Consider the following 24,874-nt stretch of genomic DNA (forward strand, 5'->3'; position numbering starts at 1 on the left):
TCAGATTGTGTGCTGTACAGCTCATTAAACATTTCACTTGACAGACAAGCAGGTGACGACTGTTACGGGCAGGAGTTGCAGGATCAGTGTTTTCCTGTTGGATGTTTTCCTTAGAACAGGAAATGGATGAAAGAGAAATCCAAGAATTTACGATGTGACAATGGATTGAAATGAAAGGGCACACACAGATATTTATTTATATAATGCACACATATAAAAGCTTAAACTTCCTAAAGATGTCAAACAGAAATTCTATTTGTCTAAACAGCAGCACAGACTCATTACTTATTTATTGCATTTTGTATTAAACCAGACTGCAAGATTTTTAGAGTAAAAACTGTTTCATGGATGTCTGTCTGTATGCAATTCAGCAAAATGAGCCACCAAAGAACAATCCAAATGTTATCATTTATAAATAAGCTGTTATTTATAGATGTATATGAACTAGGTAAGGTCTGTAAAAAGTAAGGAGATTCAGAAGGTGTTCATGCAAGAAATGAGGAATATGGAGAATCCCAGCTAAGATGCAACACAATGGTATGTTCCCCTGCTATTTGGACGTACTTTTGGATTTAAGCCCCTTGAAGCTGAGGAATATCTATGCAGTTCAGCCACCCCTAACTGCATGCTTAATGGGCTGCTGCTCGTTAGTGTCTCTGGATCATGGGACACGGTTAGCTTTACACAGGACTGCCACAGCCAGACCTGGCGGTACGGGCAACTGCCTGCACGTTCTGCAGGGCCCAGTTTTCTCCTTGCTTCTCTGGAAGAAGCCCGCGGCTGGTGCACAGCTCCTTGCCGTGCCTGTGCCGAGGAGGGAAGGCCGGGGCCGGTGCGGCGGTTCAACCGCACCTGAGGCGCAGCCGCCCTGTGCCTCCTCCCGCGCTACATTACTGAGGACGCCCTGAGACGCCCGTCCAGAGGCTCCCATCCCGCCTCACCCACGGGGCCTGCCCTGGGGCCCACTGCTCAGCCGGCGGCCCTTTCGGGTATGCGGGCCCGGCACCGGCCGCTCAGCGGTGTCGGGAGATGCCCCTCGAGGCGCCGCCATTGTTCGCCATCGCCCACCGGCGCCGTTCCCATGGCAGCGGAAAGGCGGGACCCACCGTTGCCATGGCTCACCGCCCCGCCCGCCAGCTTGGCGCTGAGTTTGATTGACATTTGGGGCTGTTCTCTCCGGCGGAAGCACGCCGTCACTTTGACCGCAGCGGCGCCTGCCTTCCCTCCCGCCGGCTGCCTGGCAACGGCGACGCGGAGCCGTCATGGAGGCGTCGTCGCTACCCGCCGCGCTGGAGCTGGTGGTTGGTGGTGGTGCAGGGCTGAGCCCGGAGAAGCGGGCAGTGCTGGGGGCCTCGCTGCTGCTCCTCCAGCGCGACTACCGCTTCGAGCGGGTCTGGTTCTGGGGCTGCATCCAGGGCGTGCGGGGCACCTACTACATCGCCGAGGGGCTGGGCCCCGACCGCGCAGCGCCCCGCAGCCGCCTCTACAGGTGCGGAGGTCGAGCTGTACTTCACTGCTCCAGACACCTTCCTGGGGAAGTCTAAAAAGGCTCGGGAGGCCCGTCCCCCCGAGAAGAGGGGGCTGGGAAGAAGAGGGGACTGGGAAGCCGGTAGGGGGACGGGGACGGGGACAGGGACAGGGGCAGGGACAGGGACAGGGACAGGGACAGGGACAGGGACAGGGCCAGGGACAGGGGCAGGAACGGCTGTCCAGCAATCCTGGAGAGAGCCTCGTGCTCTGAGGAGCATGGCAAGGCAGCGTGGGAGGCCAGTGCTTCAGAGGGCTTTAGCCTGTATCCTGGTTGTTGCTGGCAGCTTGAACTGCGTGGAATGGAGCCTTCTGCCACCAGTGACTGCAGAGATGGTTGTGCAGGCTGAGCAGCTGAAGGGCCGTTTCCAGGGCGATCCTTCTTTTGAGTATAAGTACACTGAGATAAAAGAAGAAGATGCTGAAAGATTGTTTGAAGACGGTAAGGAGGTAAATACAGCAAAACATTTTCAAGCTCTTTTTGCTACAGTTGTGTACCTCACCCTGGACAGGTGGTGACTCCTCATTGTTTGCAACAAGCAGCCTGAGCCTGTGCTCAGACAGAATACGCACAATTTGCTCTTTGCCAACGTTGTGTAGCAGCAGCTTCCTGACTGAATTCTTACTTCAGTTACTCCTGGAGTTAGACACAGCTCAGAAATTGTTTCTCCTTTTATGTTTATTACGCACAGTTGCTACAGATCCTCACTGCATTGTCTGCAGCTTTACATAGGAACTGCAGGTACCATTCTTTATAACTGACAAATCATAAGTAGTTTAATTGAGAGGAACAAAAGGATGGATGAAGGGAGGGACAGTTAATTCTCTCCTAAATTTAGACTGTATGCTCCTGCTTTGTTCTTATGAAAAGAATGTCCAATTTGTGGTCCTTTGCTTAGTGTCATTGGCCTCCAAGCTGATGAGTCTGATGTGGTTTCTATTGTCACCTTCAGTTTATTTTCAGAAATGCTAACAAAGAAAGCCCTGCCTTTAAAATTTGCTTATTTTTCCTTAAAGCCCATGATCAAGGAGGAGGCTCGCCTTGTAGCTACAATAGAACAGATAGACAAAGCAGTTGGTATCATCCCTCGAGGAGCATTTTTGAAGACTCCTCGTGGGTCTGTGCATGAAAACAGAAACTTTGAAGGTAAATTCTTATTGTGTTTATCAGGATAAACTCTACTTTGATCACAGAGGCTATAAATTAAAACAGCTTTCTCTAGCTGATGTTTTGGTTTCATGTTTATGTTTTCCTTGGGCAAGACGTGGAAAAACGGGCTAGATGGCCAGGCCCTAAGAGGGGTGGTGAATAGAGTTAAATCCAGCTGGTGGCTGGTCACAAGTGATGTTCCCCAGGGCTCAGTTTTGGGGCTAGCCTTGTTTGATATCTTTATCAGTGATCTGGATGAGTGGATTGAGTACTCTCTCAGAAAGTTTTCAGATGACACCAAACTGGGTGGGAGTATTGATCTGCTTGAAGGTAGGAAGGCTGTGTAGAGGGATCTGGGCAGGGTGGATCAATGGGCCAATGTCAATTGCATGAGGTTTAAAAATGCCATGTGCTGCATCCTGCACTTGGGTCACAACAAGCCCATGCAATGCTGCAGGCTTGGGGAAGAGTGGCTGGAAAGCTGTCCGGCAGAAAAGAACCTGGGGTTGCTTGTTAACAGCCAACTGAACATGAACCAGCAGCATGTGCAGGTGGCCAAGAAGGCAAACAGCATCATGGCCTGTATAAGGAATAGTGTGACCAGCAGGGCTAGGGATGTGATTGTGCCCCTGTACGCAGCACTGATAAGGCCACACCTCAAATACTGTGTTCACTTTTGGGCCCCTCACTACAAGGACATTGAGTTGCTGGAACATGTCCAGAGAAGGACAACAAAGATGGTGAAAGGTCTGGAGAACAAGTCTTATGACGAGTGTCTGAGGGAAATGGGAGTGTTTAGTCTGGAGAAAATTAGGCTGAGGGGAGAGCTTATTGCTATCTACATCTACCTGAAAGGAGGTTATAGTAAAGTGGGCATTGATCTCTTCTCCCTAGTATCAAGTGATAGAAGGAGAGGAAGTTGCCTCAAGTTGCACCAGGAGAGGTTTAGATTGGATATTAGGAAAAATTGCTGGAAGAGTGGTCAGGCATTGGAATAGGCTGCCCAGGGAGATGGTAGAGTCACTGTCTCTGGAGGTGTTTAAAAAATGTGTAGACATGGCACTTTGGAACATGATTTAATGGCCATGGTGGCATTAGGTCAATGGTTGGACTTAATCTTAGAGGTTGTTTCCAACTGAAATTATTCTAAGATGCCACTAATGTTCAGGTGCATGATTCAGTGCTGGAAGGTAGGAGAAGAGTCAATAATGGTTCTGAGTCCCTAAGCCTGTAGTTTTACTTGTTGGTGCATAGTTTATGTCAGTGTTTAGAAATTATAGCTGCAGTGAATTCTCCATCTAGATATAGGGTGTAACCAAATGGGCACAAAAACTTGGTCTCAACTTGGTGCCAGTTGCTTATCTAGGGCTTCAGTTAGCCATGGTCTGCACTGCACGGCATCAGGAAATGCTGTCACACATTTCTATCAAGTCTTTGGTCTTCTGTGGAGTCCACTGGAGAAAGATTGTGATTCAGTCCTACGCTCTGTTATTTGATGATATAATAAATGTTAGCCTAGCTTGCTGTGCTAATGGTCATCAATGGTCTTTTGCAGGTCTTTCTTTGGCAGAGGCAAAAAAGTTAAGTTCCTATTTCCATTTTACTGTGCCTGTTAACCTGAAGAATAAAACACTGCTGGAAAAGGCTGACCTGGACCCATCCACTGACTTTCTTGACTCTCTGGAGCATGATATCCCACCAGGTAGAGGTAGCAGAGTCAACAAATGGGGAAGGCAGTCTGAGAAGTCTGGGAAATGCAGAGATGACAAGGTGTGGGTTACTGTAGAGTCAGTATGCTTGGGAGAAGTGCCTATGATTCTGCAGAGAGACTTTATCCTTTACTAAATATTGTACTTAATTCCCTTTTAAAGCAATTCTAAACACTTATAAAGGTAAAATGTAAGTGTATCAGGGCTGTCACATCCCTCACAACAGGTCTAATCACACCAGCAGTTACTCCCCCTGACTGAGTGCCATATTCCCTCCTGACTTTTGTAAATCTGAAAGCCTGTGACAGCTGGTGTCCCTATGGGGAGAGATAACTCCACCAGTGATAGAGGGAATTTATGTGGTTTGAAGTATTTCACACCTCTTGTCCCACCTAGTATTGCTCTTTATCTAAATGGGCTCTCATTAACACTAAACTGCTATCTCTGAGAGGTTGAATTCAAATGTTCCTTTGATAAATTGTGTTAGAAATGCTGTAGTCTAGAAGAATCTGTACTCTAGTAGGGTTACATATTGTGGAAGGAGAAAGGAAAGTGTGCATACTGGAATGCATCTTCAGTTCGCTTCTCTACTGTTCTGCTTGATAACTATTAAATATATTTGTAGAATCTTCCAAGGATTCCTATGGCAGAATATTTCTCTAAAGAGATGGGAAAATTACTTGTAATTTGTTTCTCATTGATGTGTTTTTTTTAGCCCCCCCCTTTTTTCCCCTGATTTGTTTTGTTTTGGCCGCATGTTTTCACATCCTGCTGTCTAGAAAGATTCTTGGGACACAGTAAGAAATTAAGTTTGCTATCTTGGAGTATCAGGATAGGATAGTAGGTGACCTGTGCCCGATGAAATTGGCTGGAAAGACAGTTCATTGTCATTGATGTAAATTGCTTTTCAGACTTCATCTTGTAGATGTATCTCCTAATCTTTCCTTTGTCAAAAAAGAACTGAGAATAAAACTTAGTGAGCTCCTGCCTGAATTCAGAACATGAACAGCACCCATATCTAAGCCATTGTTTAACTTACTGGGAATATTCTTACTGCAGTAATTTTCCAGAGGTGTAGTGTGGAGAGATTATGCATTTTCACATATACTGGCTTATTTAGTTGGCCCCTTTCACTCAAAAAGGAGTATTGCAAGAAGAGTCGAGTCCTAGACACCTCCTAAGGTAATTTTAACTTCTAATGTTTGATTTTTTTCCCCCTCTTTTTACTAGGGCTTGTGGTAGGAAGACTTCTTACCTTTATGAACCCTGAAACTACAGAGCCACTGCAGCAGGAGATGAATCTGCAGGGCTTTCTATGTTTCCACTAGAAAACAGGTTCCAAAGGCCAACAGCCTGAAGAGCAATTGCATGACAGAGCTGGTTTTAGCCAACATCAGCTGTAATGGACAATGGCACCTTTGAAAAGACTACAGATATCTTCAGTGTTTCTAGTCTAGTTCCAGGGACCTGGTGAAATGGCAGGTCATGCTGTGTGTTGGATGGCAGTTTCACTGAGGTCTTTAAGTTAAATTTGACTTGTAGCTGTATTTTATCCAGTGGCAGGTAGAAAGTGGGACTCAGCTGTGCCACTGTGGCAACCTGACGTATGTGTAAGCCTGAACTTCTTGGAGGTTGTTGCTGTTAGTGCAGATCTCAGTCTTTGCCAAACAAAGTTACGTCTCAAAGATTAGCTGAACTCAAGTGCAGCTGAGTGATTCTCAATGGAAGAGAAGATTCATCATGGCTGTATTGTCCTGCTCTTTTTTGGACTGAGCATGGGGATTGAGCTCGTCACAGGCAAAGGAAGACAAGAACTAGTTACAGAATCAGCAAGGCATGTAGCCTTTCTAATTGCACTCTGTCACATGGGGATAGGAACTCTGACATTAAAGAAAAATCAACCCATCCCCCTTTAACAAGCATTCAGGCTGCCTAAAGTACTAGTTGCATGTGAAAACATGGGGGAAAAAGACAGGAGGGCAGACACAGGGTTCTGCTGATTTTATCAGCATGGCTCTGCCGAAGTCACTCACTCCTCGTTGGGAGGCACTCAGACTCTGGTTCTTGGATTACCTTCCTTCAGCTCTGCCAGTGCATGTTGGTCCTGACCCTGAGCAGACAGTACGTTTTCTGTTTTTTTAATATGTTATTCATAGCTCTGGTGAACCTCCTCGTATCGACCTGAAGCTTTTCTTGGCTTTTATTGCTAGATCCTCTCTTGAACAGTTACTGTCAGAGCAGAAGTAAGATGTCCCAAATCTGTTGCATCTAGAATTGTGACTGAAGTCAGAATTGTCTCTGCCCCCAGCAAATAACACCAGAGATGGACCAGGGGTGAATGACACCTAAGTGATGCTCCCAGCCTGCATTGGCTAGAACTCCCCTAGTATCTTAAAACACCTAAAGAACAGGACTGAGAAATTAAGGGCTGATTTAAAAATATCTGAAAGTTAACAATTCTCTTGGAATAATTTTCTTTTTTAATTGGAGATTGAGCATCTGTGATGGCTGTCATGGGGGTAACTGTCATAAAATGTACGTGGTGTCATTACAAGAGAGCAGAGGTGTCTTACAGAATGCAAAGTTGGAGGCAGAGAGAACATTTTATGTGACAGCTGAGAAGTGGGAAGAAAGGAAGTTTAAACCAGGTTGTGTAAAGCATGCAATGGTAAGAACAGAGAGTTTAGTGCAAGACTGGAAAACCTGGAGTCTTGTAACAAAACTGTCTGCCACCCTTATCTTTACCAGCGATATCTGTGGCGATTGCAGGTTCCAGGCTCTGTCTGTGCATCTCTCAGGTTATCTGTGCACTTTTAAGAGTTCAGAATATTTTGCTGCTCTTTCCCTAATCATACTGTGAGTCTGTTTTTTCTTGGTGTCAACTCCCAGAGACAAGTGACTGTGTGACTTAGCTTTAATTAAAAAAATAACATTTTTAATGATAGAAAAGTGGGAGAATGAGAAGCCAGTCTCGAAAGTAAATTAAATTGGTTTATCCCCTTTAAAGTCTCCCATTTTCTGAGCCAAACACATGAATTCGAGTGACCTGACTCATGATTTTTGAACATGGAGGGGCTGCAACACTGATCTTCTGTCACCACAGTATCAGATCATGTAGTGCTTTATCCTGATCCAAATGGCCAGCTGGTCAGAATGTTGCATGCTGGGATCTGTAGGTCTTGCTGGCCATATGTCTGCATTAAAGATAACCTTGTTTGCTCTAGTCTAAGCAGACAATCTGCTCAACTTTATGCCCAATTACATGCAGCCTTTCAGCTGCTGGCACATTGCCAGCACTGTCCTTTCTGCTACATCCAGTTCAGCACCCTGGGCCATCGCGTTTTAGGAATTAGAGTTGTGGTAGCTTTACATGTGCTTCTAGATAATGGACTGGCAAAGCAAGTAGCAATAATTCCTAGCATGCCTACATCGTTGTCACTTGATGACTTCATGTTGTGTCACTTCTTGGGCATTGAAATGAGGGGAAAGTGAAAATGGAGGGGGAAGGATGATTTTACTGTGACCATGGTATCAGATCAGGCTCTCCTTCTCAAAAGATAAAGGAAAAGGATGGGAGAAAGAATGAGGTACTACTGTAGAAAGGAAACCTTGAGAGGAAGTAAAAACAGGGGTTGGAGAATTCAGTTCTTTGACTCTTTGAAACAACAGTTCAGAAAAACAATAACTTGACTCTGAAACGGATTACTGACTCAGATCACTTTGATATGGAGATAAGGGGCACCAACAGGGAACTGCTAAAAACTGATGCATGAGGGGAGGTATATTAAAGGTAAATGAAAAGTGTAGATAGGAAAATATTTTGGTGGAAATAGGTTTTATGTGAGAAGACTTCATTCAAAAGACAGAACTCCTGCTCAGTAAATAGCTGCTTTTGGCTGATAGCCTATTGGTTCACTGGTGCAACGAGTAGGAATTAGAATGAGAAAGCAATAATAAAAAAAGAAATGCAGAAAGTTGGGATCCACTAATAATTGTTATAAATTGGAATTTATAACGAGTAGAAAATGATAACAGAAGCCAGGACAATCTAGAGTAGTCCATGACACCCATAAAGAGGATTTTTTTTAAAGTGTGTTGAGTGGAAAAGATAGCACAGTAACACTACTAGAAACTGTCACTAAATGATGATGGCAAAAAGTCTGATAAGAGCAGAAATGCTCAATCATTTTTTCTGGTTTGTTTTTGGAAAGAATATGGACTTGCATCAAAGGCAATAAAATACTGTTTCAGATCATTTTCAGACTGTTTGCTAAGGGAGAGTAGAGTTAAACAACCTTTACTGTGGGTCAAAACCTAAAAATGGTGGAGACAAGTGAGTTACCCCTGAAATCATTATCTCAGGAAACTTATGGCATACTTACAATGCTAACCTTTAATAAACCCCAGCATTGCAAAATATTCCTCCAGTCTTATCTTAATTAGTAGTTGTGATTCAGAAATCACTGAATGAGTGTATTTCTGGAAGAGGTCAGAAAGGGATTCACCTGAGACCACTGATATTCTTCAACATTTTTATAAATAATCTAAAATCACAGAATATAACTGGTTGGAAGATACCTCCAAGATCATCCAGTCCAACCTTTGACCCAGCACTGAAGAGTCAACACTAAACCACGTCCCTAAGTGCCAAGTCCCCATGCCATTGCTTGAACACCCTCAGGGATAGTGACTCTGCCACTGCCTTGGGCAGACCATTCTAATGTTTGGTAACTCTTCCAGTGAAGTATTTCCTAATATCCACCCTAAACCTCCCCTAGTGCAGTTTTCCTCTAGTCCTGTCTCTTGCCTTCAAGGAGAAGAGGCTGGATCCCTCCTCACTCCAACATCCCTTCAGGTAGTTATAGGGTGATAAGGTCTACCCTTAGCCTCCTCTTCTCTAGACTGAACAACCCCAGCTCCCTCAGACAGTCCTTGTAGGACATGTGCTCCAGGCCCTTCATGAGCCTCACTGCTATAAGTAAAGGATTGGTGGAGAGACAAATAATGACAAAGGCAAGATGACCAGAGAGATCTGGTAAACTCTGCTTACTTAAATAAAGTAAATTTTGAGGTAGCTACTTGGAAAATCATCTATCTAAGAGCAGCACCTAGAAGCCACACTTGTATTCTGAAAGCTCTGGCTCTGAAAGCAATTCCAGGCACAACCCACTGAACATCAGCTCCCATTTGATCCTAAGACATACAAGGCTAATATGATCTATAAATGTATAAACAAGGGTGTAGTGAGTAGGAACAGGGAGGTGACTTAACTTTTGAATATAATTAGTGGAATCAGAACTAGATTACTGTGCATTGCAAAACTGGAGAGTTGCAGAAAAGAGCCACAAAGTGATTCAAAGGCTGATAAGAGACATAAACAGTTCAATCTGTTTATCTTACAGAAAAGAACACAAGAATGACTGTATTACACTGTGTAAATACTCCATGGGGTTTAAGTATTGGGTACTGAAGATCTATTTAGTTCATCAGAGAAAGGCATAACAGGAACCAGTAGCTGAAAATTATAGCCAGAAAAACTAAAATGAAAAAGTAGATAAAAAATTTTAACAGTCAAATGATTACCAGCTAGCAAGTGCAATGGATGAGTCTGTGTCTCTTTGGTATCTTAGCATGATGCTGGATGTCTTCCTGGGAACTGTGCTTTAGCCAAGAGCAAATGTAAGTTGTTAGTGGCAGACATGAGTAACTGAGTTCAGTGTAATGGGCAGTAGTATGCAGGAGTCCAGAACATAGGATTTCCTGGTACACCTGGCTGGAAGCTTAATGACAGCTAGGGAGGGTGATGTTTAGCTTGGGTTTCTTCATTGTCAGTGATGTTAACACAAAGGTGATAATGACTTCCTGAGACAGTGACTCTAAGCATAGGACTCTCAGTACAGCTGGCTTGGCTTCATGAACTATGAAGCCTGAGGGCTTAAAGGACTGAGGAGATTCCTGACTTACTGCTGTGCATTGTGGAGTGTAAACTGGGGATCTGAAACCTCTCAGGTGTAATTGCCGACTCTGTCATGCTGGGAGAGATTTTACTGCATCATTCTAAATGGGTGTATAGTGGCAGGGTGGACCGTAGTGAGTCTTCACTACTTGCTATTTCAAAATGCACCTAGAGGAGAAGTTCCTAGAGAGGAGGTAGTGTCAGCTCCTTTGCCATTTTGACTGTGAAGGAAGTAACAGCCACTCAGCCTGTAGCTCTGTTGCTTCACCTGAAAGTGCAATGTTTTTGGAGCTTTCCATATACAGCAATACAAAGGGATTTGTGGCTGTTTCCTTGGCTGAACACTTCAGGCACTAGCCTTTCTGTAAGCTTGCTGAACAGTAGCCTGGGTTAAAACACTAACCTCCTGTCCTCTAAGTTTCATTAGTGTGCTTTTTATCAGTTTAGCAAAAGCTGGTGCTTAATGGGCCCTTGAAAATGGAGAGGTTGCATTTCTAAGTGAGAAATAATTTCCTTTGGCTGCTCTTAAGGGCCATTTTAGTAGCCCCATCATGGCTGCCCCAAAAGTCCAGGTGCTGGAAGGAAGAAGGCCAGGAGACACAACCTGCTTTATCTCCATGCATTAACACAGCTGCTAATTAACTCCCTTCCCCCCCCACTCCCTCTCCAGGCGATTAACCCCCTATCAGCCTCTGACTCCAGCCATTTGAAGAGTCTGTGTCTGCAGAGGTATTTACAACCCCTAGCTAGCCAGCAGAAAGTAAGCCGGCCGTTATCAGGGCTCTCAAACAAATGGCTGCCTATCTCCTCAGTGGTCTTGCAAAATCCAGCAAAGTGCTATGCTGTGCTGGCCACCTACTTTCACCCAGCCTCCCTTCTCCGCTAACATTTCACAGATGTGACCTGAGCCCTCCCCTTTCATTGCTTAACAATAAGCAGCACCTCCCCGGCTCTGTGAAAGCTGAGAGCAAGAGCACTTCTTAGCCTGCCAAGAGCCACACGGGGACAAGGCTTTTCAAGCTGTCTCACTGAAATCCGAACTAAAAGACCCATAATGAACGAGCGGGCAGTCTTAGCAAGGATAAAAAGAGGTAGCCGAAATGTAGACTGCAATACCTAGTGTGGCTCACAGCTATCCTTGTTAGGAGAGGTGATCCTTGGGCTCGGTGAATGTGTGTGAAACCGAGCTACAATATGCCATGGAGTGCCTGATACCAGTGGCTTTGACAAACAAGCTTTATGGCGCAGAAGGAGTAAAACAAATTAGTGTGCATTCGAACAGTCTGCTTTCAGATGTGAGAATGGAACCCAATAGCTAGACCAGTTACTAGTTAAAGCCTTGATATCCGATTTTCCTGTTCAAGCCGGAGTCAGCCGTTCCTATCAGAAACCATTCTGGCGTGGTTGCAGCTGCCGCCTTCCAGCAGGGCGCGCTATGGCGCCAGCATTGTCCGTGCTGAGCACAGGAAAAGAAACCACAGAAAAGTAAAAACGAGAAAGAAAAGCACCAAGAGCAACATTAGGAGGAGAAGGTATGGCCTGAATTTCCAGGCTCTGTGGTATAATAACCTCCTCAACTGTAGATATGGAGAAGATACTCTGTCCCTTCCAAGCTTAGGCAATTTCTTGAATGGCTTTTCATTAGCTTTCTTAACATCCTCACAGATCGCAGGCACACAATGGACATTCACAAATACATAAGCAAGTCTCCTGCATCCTTCAAAAGTAGAGTCACTGGTCGTTTTTGCTAGTAATGTGTGGAGTGGGGAGGCTAGGGCTACTCCTAGGGGCTTGGGAGCAATACAAGATATTGGCTGTCCTACAAGCTGGGGCAGTGTCAGCTCAGGAGTTCAAGATCAGACTGGAACCTTTCACGTGGGGCAGCACAGCAGAAGGAATCCAGAGCCAGCTAGCATTCTAGCTTTTGACTGGCTGTTCATGGTCTGCCTTGATTTCTGGAAAGGAGTCTTGTTTTCTTTGGGCTTTGTGTCTATGGGTAATAAAGCAGTGCATTCACTGTCTTTGGGCCCTAGATCTGCATCACCTCAGGGGTCTTGTTTAGTCAGAGGCCTTGGATGAGTTTATACTGGAGCAGGGCTGCCCATGAACTGAGAGCTGTGACTGCTGCAGTGAAAGAATGAAGACAGAAGCAAAGTCTTCATAGCAGCTTTCTAGGGATTGTATTTAAAGGTTTTTTTTTTCTCTTCAATAAAAGAAATCATTGCCCACTCTGTCTCCATATCAGCTCCTGGTTCATTTGACATGAAAGGGAGATGAACTTCTTGCTAACTGATGGAAAATGCTGGTAAAAACCTCTTAGGACCAGAAGTAGCTCTATCACTCTATCAGTCAGCCTTGGCCTAACCCTTTCTCTAGGGAATGATGAAAAACCACTTGCAGGGGAAAGCCTAAGGCAGCCTGTGCCGCTGAAGTTAGAATAAGGTCAGGTTTTGCTAGAAGGGTTTTCTGAAGGGCCTTCACGTAAGGAGTGGCAGCTCCTGCCTTTGCAGCAGTTGCCTTGGTGCCAGCTCTGCACACAACTTTTCTTTTGCTGTTTGCTGCCCCTTTGGCCATAGAACATTTTGCAGAGAGGGAGTCAGCAGATGTTGTCTTGTTTTACTCTACATAAATATATGGATTGAAATTCGGCATGCTGAAGGGGTGTGTGGCTGTGTGTAGAAGGAAAAGTACAAGGGACAGTTCATCTGTGGGTATATTTGTACAGCAGTTGTTCTGTACAGAGATAGATAGGCTACCCCAGGCACTAGAATATGCTTAGCCATCTTTAGTGTTCAGGATTAGCCTGAGTATCAACACAACCACACTGTGCTGTGTGGATATGCTCAGTTTGACAGTCTTCTTAGAAACTGGTAAACTCCTAGGAAATTTGGGCTAAATTTGGTATTTAGCTTTTTTTATTTTTTATATTTTTATTTATAATCTGTGCCATCTGTTCCACATCCTAAATCCTTTTAACTAGTCCTGCTAACTTGATGATGAGGTAAGAAGTGCAACTGGGGGACCAACAGGACTTGTAGCCTTGCCCCGGTTGCAGGAGGGTGAATTGGATGTACTCTAAGCATTTGGTGGGGTTTGAATCGCAGCGTCAATTGCTTTGTGTTCTTTCAGAACTCAGAGATCAATGTGAGGTTCTTTGCCCTTAATCCAGCCCCTGTTCATCATTATCACCTCCTCAAAGTGCCCAGGGTTTTGTTACCAGGAGAGGCAAAATCTTACAAGGTGGTCATAATCTTCTCTGAGAGTCAGACATTCTCCCGTGGGTAAGAAAGTGACAGTGACCAAAAGCTGTAGGGGGAAGCAGGCTAGAACAAAGCTGTCCATTGCATCCTTTCATCAAACTGTTAATCTTTCAAAGACATCACGTTTGTTTGGTGACAAAAGCCCCAAAGAAGCTGAATTGAGCCTGAAATCCTGCAGCAAGATTTAGAGGAAGCGTCTTTCATTCAGAACAGGGCGGGGCGAGAGTCTCCTTCTTTTTCTTCCCACCAACCAATGGGCTCACAGAAACCCACGAAGGTGACGGATTAATGCAGGGGCTCCCCAGGTAGATGCTACGTGACTCCCAGCACGCTCCAAAAACGTTTCCACAGCGACCAGCTGAACAAGAAATATGGAGTGTGACTAGATCCAGCATAAACTTGTGCTTTGGAAGGAGGATGCTTTGCCACTCTGAGAGATTTCAATATTTACTATAGAAGACCTAAGATACAATGATCTCTATTATAGTTGTCAGAATCAAAACAGTGAGGATGTTAATAATTTTTTTCCTACTCCTTAGAAGTTTTGGTTGCATATTGTCTTGCTGTTTCTTGCAGCGCTCAGCCCCATTCCAAATCTTTGTTCTGTATGATTTCTGTGTTCAAAGTCTGCATATTTTCTTTAACAAAACATCTTTTCCTTAACAAAACAAAACAAAAATATTATTCGTGCTCTGTTCTAATTATCAGGTGGATTTAGGACTAAAGGGCAAACTAACTGGGTTATAAGGAAGGCTGTATATTGATGTGTATTCCTTCTGTGTTAGCTTTTTTCAGTCCTTCCCATCCTCTGCAGCTGATTTATGTTTGTATATTGTCCCTTTTTTGGTGTTAGCATTGCTGGAAAAATACCTTTATTTTTGGCTAGACTGTCAGCCAGGTCGTTTCCTTGACCTGGTTCACTAAGCAGTAAATAAACACTTTTGTGGTCTCTATGATGGAAGAGTTATAAGGGGGGAAATAAGGGTTTGAGTGTAGAGGCCGCTTCAACTAGATTAAGCAGCACTTGATTGGATGTCTAAGTATGGCCTGAATTTCACCCAGTACTGGAAGGCACCTGAATATTGTGCATCTGGGACAACATTGCAATCCCCTCCTTGTCAGCAAGAAACAGGTATTTTGTGTGTAAGTGGAAGGCCCAGGACTGTCTTAATCATTTGTGCTGCAGAGGTGTCCCCAGTGGGAAAGGCTAATGGAGAGAAAAAGCCTCTGAAGTATGATCATTTTACTTTGAGGTTTGGGCACGGTTGCATTTGTGTGTCAAAGACATGGCAGGCATTAGGACCATGCAAGAGCCACTTGGCAGCATGTTTGTAAGCTGTGCTTTCCTGGCTCTTGAGGCTTTTAAAAAAGTGCAGAACCTGAGACCAGTCTGTGTTTTTGTTTAATTATTATTAAATAATTATATGGGAAATTGGACATATTGACAGCAGTGTTAACATATGGGGTGCAGGTGGTATGTCAAGCAAATGAAAGGGATTTAGTTTGCAGCCAGTAAGTGGCATGGAGGAGTTTGAGGCCCGCATAAGAGTGTTTGGATGTGTCCTTATGGCTGGTAGGCTGTGTGTGGAATGTCTGCGTGGCAAAATTTATTGAGAGACAGAGCACAGTGACCTTTACGTACAGCTGCTCTGCTCTGCAATTTGTCTTTGTTCCCCACAGACAACAAATTAGAAGCAGGAAGCTCTTCCCAGTGCAGGATTTTCTGTTGGAGGTAAATGGAAGTTAAATCCCATGGGTGTAGTGTAGCTTTGTCAGAGCTAAGTACTTGCGGTCACGCAGCCAAGCAGTGGCTGTGGTGTTGCCCCTCTCTGGGTGTTAATATGTCCTTGTAACTCCATACTTTCATGCTCTCAGGACTCACTGCAGCAAGAAATGTTACAATGTGCTCTTCTGGCAGCATATTGTGTTAATGGTAAGTGCAACCATGCTGTAGCTTGAAACATTTCTTTCTTTGAAGAAGAATTGATAATGTCACTTCTACCACCCTCTGTGAGCTTTTGCAACATGAAGCCTCTCTGTCAGGCTGGCTAGCTCTTGAAGCTGTTTCTTCTCAAGCTTGCACCAAAATAAGGCATTGCTGAATTGCCTCCAGAACAGCAATATTAGGAGAGGTCATACTGAAAAGTGGACCAGTTGTGGCAGGAAAGTTCTGCAAACAGCCCTCTTAAAAGGCTTTTGTTTAAAAGCTGATGTCTCATGCACCTTATCATCTCTGTGAATTACAAGATTCAGCTCATAGCTGAGACAGACATGGGGGATGAGGCAGGGATTTCTATTGGCAGCTGGAAAGGAAGAAGCTGAGAAGGAGGTTGACTTTTGAAATTCAGCCCTGGCATCCTGACAGCTGTGGAAGGGCCATAAAAAAGGTAGTGGTTTAACACTGGGTGAGCATCAGGATCTTCAAAGCACTTTCTTGTTTAGGAAAGATGTAAGGAACTCGCTCAGAATTTCTGCCTGTGTTTGAAAGGGTGGAGGCTGCAGCCTGATTCAAAGAGGGAATAGGAAGCTCCAGATCTTCATCCAGCGGATACTTTTCCCATGCTCTTTCCTCCCACACAGCAGCTCCCTCCCTTCCCTTCTGGAGCAATAGGCAATAGTTTCAGCACAGACAGTGCTTGGCTTCCTTAGATTTGCTGGGTGCAGCTTAAGAATTAACTTGCTCTTTTGAAAAAATGTGTTTTGAAGAATGGAAACCTCAGCAGAGCAGTGTTACTGTGAGATCCTCTAGCGTGAGACCAATGACCTCCAGTTCCCTGTACCTCAGCAAGCTTTGCATGATGAGGGAAGTTGAATCTGCTGGCTGATTTAGGGACAATACAAGCTACAGCTCACACATAGATGGAAATTAAAATCAATATTTAACTCCAGCAAAGCCAGCTTTTACTTTATAACTAGAAGTGGAAGTAATTTTACCTCCAATGCAAATAATAACAACAACAACAACAACAGCATTATTATTATTATTATTATTATTATTATTATTATTATTTTTCCCTGACAACTTTTTCTAGGAGTCTTGGTGTACCCTCCAGACTAATGCTCTGAGTTTCCCAGCCTCCCATTAAGAGACATGTTTTCTGACAGAGGGGCAATAATGAGCACAGGAACTGCCATGAAATACTCTGATCCAATGTTAGATGCATTTTGACAATAATACAGATGTACACCTACCCATGCAATGATTTACTCCAAGAACTATTTGTAATAGCAGGGAGTTGTTGTTTTGTTTTTTTTTTTTTAAAGGATAGAAGCAGCATTTAATTTTCATAATTCTCCTCATCCCTTTTTATATTTTATTATTAAATGCATTTCTAAGGCTTTCTTTTGAAGGAGGAAAGAAGGGACAGTAATTTTAAGCTATTAGACTGTTCATTAGCTACTGATTAAAGCACTGTTAGCATGATTTACGACGTTATTTCAAGCTCCTACAAGAAAGGTGGGCCTGAAAAAGAATCTCGTTTGAAGATTTGTGAGATTTGAGCTGTGATGGAAGAGAATACAGTTGTCTTGGATCTTTCAAGAACAACTTTCTCTGTGCTTCATGAGTTCAAGTATTTTCTGGACCATTTCATCAAATGCTGCTAATGTGGTGAGGTATGAGGAGAAAAAAAAAGAGTTCTAAGTTCTCAATTTTTCTGTTTAAAGCAAAGGTCCAAAAGAAGCAGATAGGTTCCAGAACTTTAAAGTGGTGTCTTAGAAGGCAGGCAGCAGCATTGTGTATCAAATGCAGTTTCTGAATGGGTTAGAAATGAAAAGCACAATCTGGAAAAGAATTCTGAATAAATATCCACCTTTGATAGCTGGGTTAGAATAATGCCCCCAGTGATCTGGTTAGTAAAAGGTGGAAGATGGCACTGCTGCTGTTTGGCTCTGCACAATAAACGGCAGCTCTATGACTAATGATCACTATGGCTGAAAACAGAATCTGAGTGAAAATTACATTAGTTTTAGGCAGTTTCTTATTCCCCCTCCCCCCCTTGTGTCTGTCTGTCTGGGATTGCCCTTAAGTAACCTGCTTGTTTTGTTCAGGTCCTCTTTCACAAGCAGACTTACACAACGTTAGCAAAACTTTATTGTACATATTTGCATGGAACTAGATGCAGAATCCAGGATCAGAGAAGAGCTGGAAAGGTTAAGAACTTAGTATGCCCCAAAGGTTTCAAATTTATGAAATGACAGATTTGAGCCCTTTGAGAGGTTGCAGCTTGGACAAACAGTAGGGAAATGAAGCAACTGCAAACCACAGCCTTCAGAGATCCAGCATAAAAGTGAACAGAGCTGTCTTCAGTTACATCTGTCCATTTCTGTCAGGTGGGAAGGTGCATGGCAAGCTGGTTTGATCAGCAGAGTAACTCTGCAGAGACTCTACCTTCTCTGTGAATTTGTCCAACAAGAAGCCTGACTTGAGATACAGTTACAGAGAGCACTAGTATCCTTGTTTTCCCTCTCACCTTTCCCACTTGTGCTCCAGGCATTTCTTTTTGTTCTTTGTACATAGTTTGGGGCAGAGGGTTCATCTGTGTACATGTACATATCTATGTAAGCTGTCATGTGCACCCAGGCTGCTGGATGCTTCCAGGATGTTGGGAGGCATTTGCAAACTAGGTATCTATAAAGGCTTTCACCACCCATCAAGGCAAGGCACAGTCCTGTTCTGGACAGACTTGCTAAATTAAAGACAATAAGAGTTCCTCATTCCATTATCTTTTTGTCAGAGTACTTGTTCCAAAAGTTTACAGCCCCCCCACCCCCAACCAATGTATAAAGGTGCAGCAAGAACCACCATTTATTTGAATGAAGGGCTTGCAGATAATTTCTGCAAGTTCAAGCTGCAAGAACCCTGCACTGAAAGCAAAGTCAGTTCAATGTTCAGAGCAGAAATGGAAAAAGTTACTTGTCACAGTTAGATTCAGACCTATTTGTTTGCCACTTGCTGTTCAACACCCCTATGTGTAGCCTTGCTACTGCCACTAGCAAATGCAGAAAACCTGTAGAGGCAAAATTCAATAAATGGTTTCAAAGCTTTGACAGCAAATGGCTCTTGTGCTTGAGCCACTAAATCATTTGCCTTGCAATGAAGTGTTCTTCATCAGGGTTCCTGGTTACCCAGGTAGTGAAGTTTCTTAAGAACATACAGATTTTGTTGGAGACCCAGTCAATTAGAATTTGTAATCCTGGTGGATGAAGTGTGAGATGTGTTTTAACTCCAGGTACAACAAAGATCCAGTCTAGTTTGTGTCCATGAGTGGTACTGGAGAGACTGCATAGGAGATTGGGTTGTCTTGTATGTGAAACCACTGCTTGTGAAGACACTGGCTCGTATTTTAGCTAGGACCAGTGCAAAGAATGTCAGTGCAAGGAAGGTAAAAAGATGGCACAAACCTGTACTAATCCTGCCCTATATTAAATAGTGTTTTGCTTTACTGTGATTCCAGCTGTTTGTCTTTAGTGGAAGCATCAGCTGGAATTTCTGTGAAATAAATACAGTATTCCAAGTTAGAAAAAAGCCTTGTATTATGCCAAAATTTAATAGAAAGGGCAGTAACTTCTTAAAGAGGTATTTCTCTCCATGTACAAGCTAAACCTGCAGCAAATTCTAGACAAGCAGATGGTTTCCCTTTTCCTTTGAAATATGGGGCTTAGAAGTTTTGTTTATAAATGCACAGAGACAAGTTTTACTTAGAAAATGTCAACCGAGGATTTTATTTTCTGCCAGATACACTACAATTTCACTGCTCACCTGAAGTCACCAACACTATCCTACCAAAGTAGGATAGCAAGTTAGGCCTACTGGGTTTTAGAATGAACCTCAGAGATTTTATGCATTTTCAACTGCTCAGTTACTGTTGAGTCAGAATTAAGCTCTCCAGTGTGGAAATCTCCTGGGTCTTTAAGACTGTGAATGTCTCTTGTACTTCTGTCCTCCAGCCAGACTCATTTTTTCAGAAAGTTCAGTGATTGTCATGGAAGGTAGGTGTTTTTATTTCACTTAACTGTGTGGATGTTTGCATATAACTGAAGAGGGTGCTTTGAAAAGCAACAGATCCAAGCTGTGCATATTGTGTTGTAACAAACCCATGGAACCTGCCACTGAAGGAGACAAGAAATGATGGTGTTCAAGAAAAGTACAGAAGTATAAAGAGAAGGCCTAGGAAACGTGAGTGGCACAACTTGTGACACCTGGTTTTACAGGGCTTTGAACTGGCATTGTGCCTTTCTGATTCTGCAGCCACCCATGTGTTTCCCTGCAACTGAGAATCATAGAATTTTTAGGGTTGGAAAGGACCTCAAGGATCATCTAGTTCCAATTCTCTTGCCATGGGCAGGGACACCTCACACTAGATCAGGTTGCTCAGAGCCACATCCAGCCTGGCCTTAAAAACATCCAGAGATGGGGCCTCAACCACCTCCCTGGGCAACCTGTTCCAGTCTCTCACCACTCTCATGGTTCAGAATTTCTTCCTAACATCCAATCTGAATCTACCCATTTCTATTTTTTTTCCATTCCCCCTAGTCCTATCACTACCTGATATCCTAAAAAGTCCCTCCCCAGCTTTCTTGTAGGTCCCCTTAAGATACTGGAAGGCCACAATAAGGTCACCTCAGAGCCTTCTCTTCTCCAGACTGAACAGCCCCAACTTTTTCAGTCTGTCCTCCAACCCTCTGATCATCCTCATGGCCCTTTTCTGGACACGTTCCAGCATGTCCAGATCCTTCTTGTAATAGGGGCTCCAGAACTGGACACAATACGAGGATGATTAGGGGACTTGAGCATCTCCCCTATGAAGAGAGACTGAGATCCCTGGGGCTATTTAGTCTGGAGAAGAGAAGACTGAGAGGGGATCTGATCAATGTCTATAAATATCTGAGGGGTGGGTGTCAAGTGGAGGGGGCCAGGCTCTTTTCGGTGGTTCACAGTGATAAGACAACAATGGGTTCAAACTTGAACATAGATTTCACCTCAACATGAGGAGAAATTTCTTTAGTGAGGGTGACAGAGCACTGGAACAGGCTGTCCAGGGGGGTTGTGGAGTCTCCTTCTCTGGACTTTCAAAACCCACCTGGATGCATTCCTGTGTGGACTACCCTAAGTGATCCTGCTCTGGCAGGGGGGTTGGAACTAGATGATCCTTGAGGTTCCTTCCAACCTCTGATACAATGTGATACTGTGGTAGTCCAAGTGGGGTCTCACCAGAATGGAGTAGAGGAGGAGAATCACCTCCCTCAACCTGCTGGTCACACTTCTCTTGATGCAGCCCAGGATGTGATTGAATTTCTGGGCTGGAAGTGCACACTGGTGGCTCATGTTGAGCTTCTCATCCACCAGCACCCCCAAGTCCCTTTCTTCAGGGCTGTTCTCAAGCCAGTCACTGCCCAGCCTGTATCAGTGCCGGATTGCCCTGACTCAGATGCAGGACCTTGCATTTGGTCTTGTTGAACCTCATGAGGTTGGTTTGGGCGCAGCTCTCCAGCCTGCCCAGGTCCCTCTGGATGGATCCCTTCCCTCCAGCATGTCTGCTGCACCACACAGCTTGGTGTCATCAGTGAACTTGCTGAGGGTGCACTCAATGCCACTGTCCATGTAGCCAACAAAGATGTTAAGCAAGACTTGTCCCAGGACTGATCCCTGAGGGACTCCACTTGTCACTGGCCTTCATTTGGACATGGACCCATTGACAGCTACTCTCTGGGTGTGGCCATCAAGCCAGTTTTTTTATTCACTGAATGGACAATCCATCAAACCCAGACTTTACCAGCTGGGAGACCAGGATATCATGTGGGACAGTATCAAAGGCTTTGCTCAGGCCCAGGTAATTGATGTCAGTTACTTGGCCTTCATCTATTAATGTTGTGACCTTATCATGGAAGGCCACCAGGTTTGTCAGGCAGGATTTGCCCTTGGTGAAGCTGTGTTGATTATACCAAATCACCTCTTTATTATTCTTCTGCCTCAGCAGTGCATCCAGGAGGATCTGCTCCATGATCTTACTGGGCACAGAGGTGAGACTGTCTGGCCTATAGTTCCCTGGGTCATCCTTCTTTCCCTTTTTGAAAATGGGAGTTATGTTTCCCCTTTTCCAGTCAGTGGGGACCTCCCCAGCCTGCCAGGACTTTTAGAATATAAGAAGAGAATGGTTTAGCAACCTCCTCCGCCAGTTCCCATCTTGTCAGGTCCCATGGACTTGTACGCTCTCAAGTTCTTCAGGTGGTCACAAACCTGATCTTCACTCACAATGGGCAGTTCCTTCTTCCGGTCCCTGCCATTATCTTCCATGACCCCAGGAGTGTGGCTGGGGCCCTTGCCAGTGAAGACTGAGGTAAAGAAGTCATTGAGAACCTCAGCCTTCTGCATGTCACTTGTCACCAGCTCACCTGTTTCCTTTCTGAGGGGGCCCACACCTTCCCTAGTCTTCTTTTTACCATTGATATACCTATAGAAATGTTTACTGTTCCCCTTGATCTCCCTGTCTAGATTTAATTCCAACTAAGCTTTAGCTTTTCTAACCAGGTTTCTTGCTGCTCGAGCAGCTTCCTTATATGCCCCCATTCTCGCTGTCCTTCCTTCCACTCCTTGTAGAGTTTCTTTTTGTGTGACAGCATGTCCAGGAGCTCCTTGCTCATCCAGGCAGGTCTCCTAGCATTCTTTCTTGCTTTCCTCTTTGTGGGGATACTTTGCTCCTGGGCACAGAGAAGGTGATCCTTGAACACTGACCAGCTGTCCTGGGCCCTTCTCCCCTCTAGGGCTTTGCCCCATGATACTTGGCCAGCAGATCCCTGAAGCAATCAAAGTCTGCATGCCTAAAGTCTAGGGTTGTAAGCTCCTAGTTGCTCTGAGGATCTTCTATTGCTTCATGTCACGGCAGCCAAGGTTATCCCTGAGCCTACACTGGTCACCAGCCCTTCCCTACTGGTAAGAACAAGGTCCAGCAACTTCCCTGCTTGCTCATGCCCTCAACTAGTTAGCCAAGAACTGTGTAAGAATGCCTGTACTGTGAGCAAGCCCAAAGCTTTACAAACACAGCTAGTTGCTCCTTTTGGCTACCAGGCAAGCCAAACAGCCCCACAGCTGCTGCTAGACCAAACAGCTTCAGGAGCTGCAGTCAACCCTTGGGTGCATCCTGGGGAGACCTGATGAAAAAACTTTTGGTGTTAAAGCCCTACAGCCCCTTGTCAAATGTGACTAAAATTGGCCAAGAACCAGAACTTAGTGGGAGGGGGAGGACTGGCAGCTGACAGCAATCACAGAAGTCTTCCCAAGGCTAACCATGGCATGAGTAAGCATGAGTCACAGAATAAATTGATGAGCCTAAAATTATCTACAAAGATGAATACCATCTAAGTGGCCCAGCACGTTAGTGGCTTTCTGCTTACTCTGGAATTGGCAGATTTTGGCTTTGGGAGCAGATAGGCTGACTGCTTGACTCCAAGCCAGTAGTAGCCTGACAGCTCCCTTTAAAAAAAAAAAAAATTAAATTTGGGCTATCAGATTTTGCTTTCAGATGGAGATTCAGCAGGAATCTACATTGTAGCCTCTAGCCATTACTGATTTGGTGCTGAAGCTGGTATTTTCTTCTCCTAGCAGCTCCTTGCTTTCTGGGCATTGAATCTGAGCTGATGTGTCAGCCCCCTGCTCTCCAGCATTGTTCTCAGGCTGTAGTGCCAGATGCAAAACAAACATTGTAGCTCAGAGGGCCTTGCATCCAGGAGAAATTGCGTTTTCACACTGGCTCTGAACCTCCTCTGTGGAGCCAAAGCAAAATTAATGAAGAAACTATTCCCTTTGCCCCTACCCTGCACATCTTTTTCAGTAGTGGAGTCAAGAAAGCCTGAAGAGAATTGACCTCTTGTCAATTTTTCTGAGATAGGAAATACCCTACTTTTCATTTTCTCTTCTTCCTCTTTCCCAGTTGCTGCATCAGGGAAACCAGTCTTCCCTGGAGCACCAAAGTGCCTTCTTCACACTACTAATGGTACAAGTTTATTTTAAGAAGGCATTTCATACCTAGCATGATTGCTATAGCTAGTCATCACGTCCTCTAGCTAGACCAAATAGGTGGCAGAGCTTGCAGCCAAGAACAGCGGTAGCCTCTCTTATGAATCAAGTATCGAAGTCCCTTCCTGTGACGCATATGAGACTACCCTAGCCATGAGAATAGGCTACTGTGTGAACCTAGAAGGAACCTAGAAGCAGACATCTGGAACTCAGGGCAGCCTTTAATACTGAATTGATGGGTTAAAAATGGGCATCGAGGTTTCTCGTCTCTGACTTCTGTTTTCAGGTGTCACAAGCTCCAGTGCAGCCTTGTGTACTGTTAACTGGTTAGGCAGACCCCACTGCAGGCCTTCTCCCACCTTAGGGACAGCTTTTGCCAGGAACACTGCCTTTCTCATTAGACTGACTCATTAAAATCAGAGATAGTAGGGGTTGAAAGACACCTCTGGAGATCATCTAGTCCAACTCCCCCCACTAATGGAGGGACATGTTCTCACACAGGCTCCTGGACTGTCCAGCTAGAGAAGGGAAGCACTGTAGTGGTGCTGCGGAGCTTGCTGTGGCTGGGACTGACCTTCTACCACATCCCAATGACCAAGCAATATGGCTACATCTACTTTGGCACTGGTGAGAAGAACTTTGATCTGCCCTTCATGCTGTGACTCTTCTGTCTGGGACAAGAACTCGGACATTTAGATTTTCTGTTTAGGAGATTTTTGTTTACTGCTTGTTCTAATAAATGTGTGAAAGCTCTGCATTTTGAATAGGATTTTTTTGTGTGTGTGTGTGCATGGACTCTGGCCCTGATTATTATTCTAGGTCTTCACTGTGTGCAATCCTCCTTCAGTTCCAGATTGAATTCCCTATGTCACTGCAAATCCTTTAGATACTAACAAATGGCATTTTCTTCCATTAAAGCCCTAGGTCAGAAATCAAAGCTAGGCCATCTGTTTGATTACAAAGACACCACGCTTACACAAAAACTAATTTAGAGACAACATGAATGAATGCCTGCTGTCACCCATGAATGATAAAAAGCAAAAATAGAGTTGGAGTCAGAGTAGAAAGCTGCTGATGAATACTATAAGGGATTTGAACTCTAGAAAGGCATACTGAAGAGTATTTTGCTTTTCAGGTGTTAGGTTTCACCAAAATTAGAGAGGTCTTTCCAGCTCATGGCATGAAACTGTAGGAAAAAATTAACTGTGGGCATCACCTAATCTTTTGCAAAATGCACTCATTCAAGTTCATCTCAAG

The 24,874-nt window shown here is 44.5% G+C and overlaps 1 protein-coding gene across 1 annotated transcript; it reads left to right on the forward strand.

Annotated features, from left to right (window-relative positions):
- The first annotated feature begins 1,262 nt into the window (after nucleotides 1–1,262).
- On the forward strand, nucleotides 1,263–24,279 carry RSPH9 (radial spoke head component 9). Its single transcript, XM_054395697.1, has 5 exons — nucleotides 1,263–1,489; nucleotides 1,815–1,977; nucleotides 2,545–2,674; nucleotides 4,233–4,379; nucleotides 24,119–24,279. Exons 1-5 carry the CDS (start codon nucleotides 1,263–1,265, stop codon nucleotides 24,277–24,279), a joined length of 828 nt encoding a protein of 275 aa, XP_054251672.1.
- Nucleotides 24,280–24,874: the final 595 nt, after the last annotated feature.

Source organism: Indicator indicator, chromosome 2 (genome assembly GCF_027791375.1).
Source record: "Indicator indicator isolate 239-I01 chromosome 2, UM_Iind_1.1, whole genome shotgun sequence".
Taxonomy (NCBI): domain Eukaryota; kingdom Metazoa; phylum Chordata; class Aves; order Piciformes; family Indicatoridae; genus Indicator; species Indicator indicator.